The sequence below is a fragment of the Choloepus didactylus genome, chromosome 17 (genome assembly GCF_015220235.1).
Source record: "Choloepus didactylus isolate mChoDid1 chromosome 17, mChoDid1.pri, whole genome shotgun sequence".
Lineage (NCBI taxonomy): Eukaryota > Metazoa > Chordata > Mammalia > Pilosa > Megalonychidae > Choloepus > Choloepus didactylus.
Genome location: NC_051323.1, coordinates 20,962,236 through 20,970,374, shown reverse-complemented (window position 1 = coordinate 20,970,374; position 8,139 = coordinate 20,962,236). Strand labels below are relative to the sequence as shown.

Below are 8,139 nucleotides of genomic sequence, written 5' to 3'. Positions count from 1 at the left end.
GATCACAAAGATCTCCCTCATGAGACCACTTTATGGTCACACATCCACTGATCCTGACAGAACAGTTCTTTGAAAGAGTGGAAATTACAAGAGAGGGAACTGGAGGCCTGAAATGGGCTCTTCGGGCCCAAGGACATGGGTGAGATTTCAAATGCGGTGAGAAAAGGCAGACATAATCTCTCTGGGAAACAAAGTAGCTGCTTTGGTTTCAAGTTGTCGCCTCAAGTCATCCAAAGCTGGGTGCCAGGAGATGGGGCTCCCCAGACACCTGTGCTCCCCAACCCGTCCCTCCACTCAGATGATATAATTTGGGAAGGTGCTTAGAAATGCCAGGAAACCCTGGGTCTGAAATGAGGCATGAGGGTGGCTGGGGCAGTCCCGGGGGGGGGGGGCAGCCCCCCCACAGGTTCCAGTCTGGTCACCCCCGCAGACCTGTGCCACCCCCAGGGAGGGCACAGCTCCGTCAGTCACCAGGCACAAGGAAGGCTCCTGGGAAGCAGTGGCGGTGTTCTGAGTGGAACACAAGCCAGGCTGTGGACACAGCTTGATTTCTAACTCCAAAAATTTAGACAGGCAGTTCATAGACCTACATCTGTACTCTGTCCGGATCTGCATTTGGCAGGGACAGGCTGCAGTATGGGAGCCTGGTAGTGAAATGTTAGAAGGTGAAACAGAATCCCCTGACCAGATGGAGAGAGACCAGCTCTGGTTCTCAGGGAACTGTCAATATTTTGGGACAGAAAGGCTTAAGGAGGCCCAAGTCTGATGGGGGAGATGTAGGCCTAGCTCTGAGGGCCAGCGGCCAGGTGGTGGTGACAAGAATGTCCTCTCCAAAAGGGCATGACATGGGAGAGAGCCAGAGGTGCGGTGAATCCAGGGTGAGGGGTCTGCAGTAGACACGGCAAGGAAATGTCATGTGGGCTGGAGGATCCAGGGGGGCTTCCTGGAGGAGGTGGCACTGAAGCTGGCCCAGGAAATGATCCTCTATAGATGCTCAAAGAAAGTTCATGGGAATTTGTGCTGGCAAAGAAGACACAGGTAGTCTGGGCAGGGGGTGCACGTCGCAGGCGGGTTGGGGAGACAGTGAGAAAACCTGAGGGAGAAGGCAGCCTGCCGGAAACTGGGTGTGGGGAGACCAGGAAGAGATGTGGTGAGGGGTATAGGAGTTGGGAGGACCTGAAATCGCAGTGGGGGGGAACCCGGCTGTAGTTTCCCGGTCCAGGAACAGCCAAAAAGAGAGATTAGAGAAAACCAGGCTTACTCCCTGCCCCTCCCTCTTCCCCATTTTTCCAGCTCCTCAGAGCTACTGGGGAAGAGCCTGGAACCAGCACGGTTCTCTGTTTACAGTCAACAAGGGGAGGGGAGGCGAGGGGACTGGGAGGAGAGGGGAGGGGTGGCCGCGGGGTAGACCGGGCAGCAGTCTCCAGCTCCAGCTGGGCCTGAAGTTTCCGAGCTCCGAGCTCCGAGCTGCCACTGGCAGACTCAGGCCCTCGGCTCCCAGCCCGCCACCCGCGCCATGGCCACGAAAGTAGACGGCAGGCCTGGGGGGCTCCCCGGCAGTGGCGGCAACACGGGTGCAGCCAGCGAGCACATGCAGGCGGTCACTCGTAACTATATCACCCACCCCCGCGTCAGTGAGTACAACCCCACAGCAGGCGAGGGTGGCATGGGGTGCTGGGGGTGGGCTGTCAGACCTCCATGCCCTGCTTCTTAGTGTCAGGGAAAAAGGAGGACCTGCGGCCTGGGGGTTCTCCATCCTCCAGTCAAGTAGGAGTGTTTCAGCAGGGCCCCCTGGGCACCAGCCACCTATGCAGGTGAAGGCAGAGTCTGGGGGCTTTTCCCCAGCCCGGGCTACTCCTGTCATCATCCTGATCCTGCACTAAGACTCCAAGTCCATTCCTACTTTCTGCCAAAGCTTGTGAGAGACGGCTTGCCACTGCTCCGAGTGTGTGTGTGTGTGCGCACACGCACACACTCCAGGTGTACCTGTGTACTTGGGGTATGTGCCTATGTGTGTCTGGAACACTCAGCCGGAGGAAATGTGTGATGGTGTGTACTTGGGGTTATGTGTGTGACGATTAGAGTAGGTGTGTTCTTAAGATGAGGAAGTATGTGGCACTATGTGTGTGTGTCTCTGGGTGTGTGTTGTGGGGGAGGGTGTCTGCATCACTGAGGTGAAGGCATGTACCTGGGGGCTGTGCTCCCCCATGCACCTGGGGGTGAGGATAAGTATGGATATGTGTGTGACAGCTTGAGTGTACGTGTGACAAGTGCATGCTTATACACTCTGGGTGAGGGGAGTGTGTCTCTGTGTGTGTGCTTGAGCTCCAGGCCATGAAATTGATTGAATCCATGCGTGTGCTCATGGGGAGGACACACATGGTGTGTGGTCGGGTGATGTCACATGTCTGTGTGTGTACAGTTGGGGTGTAGGGCAAGTGTCTGGAATCCATGTATAGGCATGTCGGTGCCCACAGCGTGGAGTGCACCCTCGTAGGTTTTGGGGATGGGGGGGAGTGGTCCTGGGTGGGGCTCAGGTGCTCATTCTGAGGGGTGGGCCAGGTCCAGATGTTTGGGGCAGAGGAGTCAGGCCAGAGGACCAAAGGGTGTCCCTGCCCCTCCCCCACCGCTCCTTATCCAAGGTCACTCTCCCAGGCCGGGCACATTCTCGAATTCTCCATTCTCTCGGACAGCCTAGCTCTCTGGAGTAAACCGGCCTGGCCGGTCCCAGCTAAGCAGAGCCAGAGGCTCCTAACCGGGCTGTGGGGTGTGGGGGGAGGGGGACAGCACAGGCCACCCTCCCTCTGGAGCTTCCTAATCCAATAGGACAAGACGGAGTGAACTGAGAGGCAGCTGAGAGCCAGGCCGGCGGTAGGGGCGGCACCCACGGAGGCACCTCCTGAGACCTGAGGCAGGTGCTGGGGGGAGGTGGGAGATACATTTCAGCTAAGAAGAAATGATGAATGGGGCAGGTCATTTCTCAAGCAGGCCCTACAGGCCCTGCCCCATGGAGGTAGGATGGAGGTGGGAGGTGGAGATTGTCCCCCAGGCCAAAGCGAGGGCCACCATGGTCAAGAAATATGCAGCGACCGGACCCTCCTTGTGTCCACAGACCAGGCCTAGTGAGCTGACCTGAAGTGCCAGACCCCCATCTGGTCCTCGCCGCCCCAGACTCCCTCCCCATCAGGCCCTCCCCAGGAGGAGAGGAGAGCTCCTGGGTGCTGCGCTGGGTCTGGGCCTGCATGTTCTGCTGCCCTCTCTGGAATGTGCCTTCAGGGACACGGCAGGTTTCCCACATGCCTCCTCCTCCAGGCGGGGAGGCCCAGCGCTGAGCAGGCAACAGGCCTTCTGCCCAGGGGAGAGCACCATGGAGGTTTGGAGCCAAGCTGGCACCCAGGGGTGGCAGTGCCATGTGTTTACCTCCAGTTGTGGGGACCCTACATGGCCACCAACACTGCCTGTGTTAAAGTTGTGATTGCAGTGACAAAGGCTGCACGCCATGTGACCTCGTGGGGTACACCCCAGGGCAGGACTGAGCCCAGCCCCGACACCTCTCACCCCAAGGGGCAGGCTCCAGATTCCTCCATGTGCCTGTACACCTGCAGCTTTCTCCCACTGCCCTCCTTCCAAGGGGGCGATTGAGGGGCTTTCTTCTTGGGGCACAGGCAGGCACCAGGGAGGATCTGAAGACCCCTCTGTACCCTGGAGGTTAGACTCGTGTCCCTTTCTGCCCTCCTTCCCCAGTCTGGCCTCCTACTCTGTGACTCTAAGCACCCCCAGGTAGCAGAGCTTTGTGTAGGGAGCCTGGGAGGAGAGCTGGGGGGCTGGAGGGTGAGAGGATGGGGCAGTGGGCTCCAGGCCTCAGGGCACACTCAGCCATAGGTGGGAATAGGTTCAGGGCAACCTGAGAAGGCTTCTTGAAGGAGGCAGATTAAATAAATCTCGGGCCTTAAAGGCGATTTCACTGCAGTGGCTAAGGAAGGGACTCAGCCAGGAAGGAAGGGACAGGGTAGAGTCAGGTTGAGGGGCAGGAGGCGAATGCAGGCAATATCTACCCTGGGAAAGAAGGAATCCGTTTGCCTCCCATGCAGCTAGACTTGTTTCTCCAGGGGTTTTGGCTCCTGGTTGGGGAGGAGATGGCATGGACACGTGGGGCAGAAGATGCAAGGCTGGGGCAGCACAGCTTTAGCAAAGCAGCAGGAGCAAGAGCTGGGCTGCTCGAGGGCCAAACCACTGGCTTTGCTCCCAGCCCCCGCTGTCCTCGGTTTCCTCAAATGAAAGCCAGGGGAGGTCACACTGAAAGCTCCAGTGGGCAGGGTCTTGGGCTGATTCTAAGAACCCTCTGCTTTCAGCCCCTGGGCTGCCTTCCCTAATCCCTCCAGCGGGGATCAGGAAGGAGGTGGCGGACCTGTGCCCCGGGCTTGCCCTCCCCGGCCTCACACATGGGTGCCTGTCCCAGCCCTCTCCCCCGGACACTGCAGGTGTGGCTGGGCCGGCCCTAATTAGTGGGCTGCTCCCGAGCTCCCGCTGAGCCTTTGACAGGGAAGGCGGTGGGAGGAGGAGGCCCCACCAGGCCTGCAGTTCCCCTAAAATGTCAGCTAGGACAATGGGGAGGGGGTGGGCAGAAGCAGCTGGAGGGAGTGTCTGCAAAGTCTCAAGAGGACCCATTGAGGGAGTGTCCCTCAGGGGTCTTCTGGTCCAAGATGAAGGAGCTGGGATGGTGGCTACAATCCCTGAGTGCCCCAGGGTGCTGTCCTAACTTGTGGTGTGCCCTGGGAGAAATCAACCAACCTTCCCAGCCTCAGTTTGCCACTTCGTGCAGTGGACCCGATTGGGGTTGGGGATGGGTACAAACAAAAGGCCTGGCTTCCTTGGTTGCTTGGTCACCACCCTGGCTGGGTCCAAACCAAATGGCCTCTAGGAAGAGATGTAGTCTAGTCTGATGGGGGGTTGCAGATCGCTAGTCTGAGGGGAGAGGAACTGGTGGGCGGCAGCAGTCAGTCAAGTACAGGGCCTTGAAGGGTGCAAATAGCCCTATCCTGAAACAGAAGGAGCCATGTAAGTGGATTGTGCACATTGTCTGAAGTGAAGGCTATGGAGCTACTTATCACCCAGCAACTATTTATGAAGGCCCTGTAGTGCCAGGCTCCAAGCCTTCTGGAAGCTTGAGCAGGCAGCTTACAAATAAGGCTGGTGTGATGAGATGGCCGTGGTGTGGCCTGGGCTTGGGGAGTCATTTACCTTCTACTGTGACTGCCAGTGGTTGAGTTGAGAGGAAAGGGCTGTGGTATCCTGGGGTCCCCCAGTGAGCCCCTAGCAGACCAAGTAGACTTCCTGCCTGCCAGCCCAAGGCTTCTTCCATCAGAGCCCCAAAAACCAGGGTTAGGAAGTTTTTCTTGACATCTAACCTAATCCCTCCACTGTAATGTAAACGCTTGTGTTTTCTCTAGCTGCTAGGACCTTCTGTCTCTTCCTCCTTCCCTTTTGCGCCCTTCCCCTCCCAGTGAGTCTGGGGACCGGGAGGCTCCCTGGCAGGGCCTTGAGTCCAGGAGTGGTAACAGAGACCTCCTCTCCCCGTGTTCAATCAGCGTAGGGGGAATGGAGAGATTCCGTCCTGGTGATAGCCAAGGAGAAGGCAGTTCACGGCCACAGCTGGGGACCAGAAGCTTTTCCAAAAGCTGTGACTCAGAGGGTAAGGTGGGGGTTGAGGCCAGAGGGGAATCAGCATTAGGGAGGAAAAACGCTTCTGAGCCGCTGGGGGGTTTGCTCCCAGGAGGCCTCTGCCCCCCACCCCCACTCTGGCCCTCTCCAGCCTCCTGCAGGTGTCCAGGGCAGCGGGGGGCCTGTGGGGGGCTGCGGGCAGGGTCATGACCCTTACAGCAATGGTGGCTGGCCCTGTCACAGCTAATGACCCTGACAGCTCCAGCTGGGGAGGTGGGGGACTGAGACGGAGATGGAGACAGAGAGAGGCCAAATGCCTCTGTGTGTGTGTGTGTGTGTGTGTGTGTGTGTGTGTGTGTGTGTGTGTGTGTGTGTGTGTGTGTGTGTGTCTGATCTGTGTGCTGGGTGTGAGATGGGACCTTGCAAAGACCTCACCCCCTGCCCCTTCTGCAGCCTACAGGACCGTGTGCAGCGTCAACGGGCCACTGGTGGTGCTGGACCAAGTCAAGGTAAGACCCTTCTGCCTCCCCCTGGGCACCAAGACCAAATCCCAGGGCTCCCCTTCCCCTCTGCAGGATGTCTTCTAAACTGCCAAGACCATATCCCCTCCCCCTTCCCCTAAGGAGCCCCCTGGAGTCCACCCTGTTCTTTCTAAGCCCCCCTCACCCACCCCCACCTTCTGTCCCCAGCCATCTCCCCCGCCAGCCTGTTTCCCTTCTCCACCTGTGCAGGGGGCCCTAAGAGTCCTCCCGAGGTCCCCTCTGGGCCTTGCTTCTTCCACTCACGGGCTGGGGGATCCTGGGCCTATTGTACCCCCGTTTCTTCACCAGCAGAGGTTGTTGTGCCCAACTTCCTCGTGAGGCTGAATCTCCCACCCACGGTCCTCACAGGGTCATCTGTAAAGAAGGAGGAAGGGGAAGGGGAGGTGGCTGATCAGTGCCAGCCGCCATTTCTCTAGGTTTTGCCCAATGGCTTTCAAAGGCCATCGTGACACCGCAGTCCAGAGCAGCAGCACGGGTGGGAGGTGAAGTGGCCCGTGCAGACCTGCCGCTCTGGGCATCCGGGAAGGGAGCGGCACACGGGGCTGCTCTGTATTCTCTGGGGAACTGTAGGAGCGTGGAGTTGGGGATCCTCCGGCATAAAGAGCTCTGCTAAGGTCCAGGGTCATCCGGCTGTCCTCCCTCCAACCCATTCCAAACCCCTGGCCTCCCGCCCCCACCCCAAGTGGGCACACTGGAAGCCTGGGGCCATCCTTGACGTGGACCCCTCTCCTCTTGGGCCCGTCAGCCGTCAGTCCCCTCGCTCCCTGAGGCCTCATCATGGCAATGGCCTCGGAGCCCGCATCCTCTCTTCCCTGCAGCCACGCACACCTGACCCCTTCCCCTCTTGAGGCCCTTCTGTGAGGCTCCCTGCACAGCTTTCGTCTCAGGACTCCCACTGCCATTTAGGAATCCATCCTGTCTGCGTGGAGCTGCAGTTGAGTGTCACAGAGCCTTCAACCATACTGTTCTCCTGCCTCCTGGCCTAGCCTTTCCCATCCCCTCCCTCTGAGAGGTCACCTCCTGGAAGCCCTCTGGAAGCCCCTGGCACTGTGTGCAGCCTCACAGGCCTCTGGTCTCCACCTGGCCACAGGCTCCCACCCCCCACCCCCAACTCTGCTCTCCTGCTGGGCATGGCTGGAGCATTATTAACCCTTCGCTCCCAGAGCCCCAAGCACATAGCCCTTTTCCTGAACATCCAGCCCATAAGAGACGCTTGGTACATGGGGGTTCAAAGGAAGGGTGAATGAATGAATGAGATGAATTAAGAAAATGTTAGCATGGCTAGATATGGGCTTGTTAAAACTCGAGCCAACTCGATTAAAGAAATCAGACTCAGTCACTGTCGGAAAATGGGTTCCCAGTTCCCGTTACTGTGTGACCCACTAATGTCTGGGACACTCTGGGAGGCCGAGTGGCTCAGCACTCCCACGTGCATGCCCTGGACTCAGACCCGTCGGGTCACACCCAGCTCCCCCCACCCTTCCTTCTCACCACCTTGTGTCCTGGGCAAGTCAGTCGGGCCGGATCAGCAGCGGCAGCACCGTCTAGGAACTTTATAAGAAATTTGAATTCTGGGCTCCGCCCCAGACTGATGGAAACACACTCTAGGGGCAGGGCCCAGAGATCCATCTTCAGAAACCCTCTGAGAGATCTGATGCTCACTGAAGTTTGAGAACCACTGAACTAGGAGAGTAAATCCCAGTTTCTTTATCTGTTTTTTTTTCCATTTTATTATGGTAGCAGATTTACAACATAAAATTTCCCACTTTAGCCATGTTGCAGTACACAAGTCTGTGGGATTAATCACATTCACAATGTTCGGTTCTCATCACCTTATTCATTCCCAGAGCTTTTCCATCATCTCCCAAATGGCAGTAGGGTAGTTGTGAGGATAAAGTTGGATAAATGTATTATTGTAACTCCTCCTTGAGAGCAG

The 8,139-nt window shown here is 57.8% G+C and overlaps 1 protein-coding gene across 5 annotated transcripts in view; it reads left to right on the top strand.

Annotated features, from left to right (window-relative positions):
• ATP6V1B1 (ATPase H+ transporting V1 subunit B1) overlaps positions 1 to 8,139 on the top strand; it is a 32,939-nt gene that overhangs the window by 12,304 nt on the left and 12,496 nt on the right. For 2 of the 5 annotated variants that reach the window (XM_037807328.1, XM_037807327.1), the window contains exons 1-3: positions 1,423 to 1,634; positions 5,594 to 5,692; positions 6,115 to 6,170. In XM_037807328.1, the coding sequence (XP_037663256.1) occupies positions 1,517 to 1,634; positions 5,594 to 5,692; positions 6,115 to 6,170 (273 nt within the window). In that variant the 5' untranslated portion in view covers positions 1,423 to 1,516. Of the gene's footprint in view, positions 1 to 120; positions 140 to 1,422; positions 1,635 to 5,588; positions 5,693 to 6,114; positions 6,171 to 8,139 lie in introns of those variants that run through there. The other 3 variants (XM_037807330.1, XM_037807332.1, XM_037807329.1) reach the window with 3 other exon arrangements.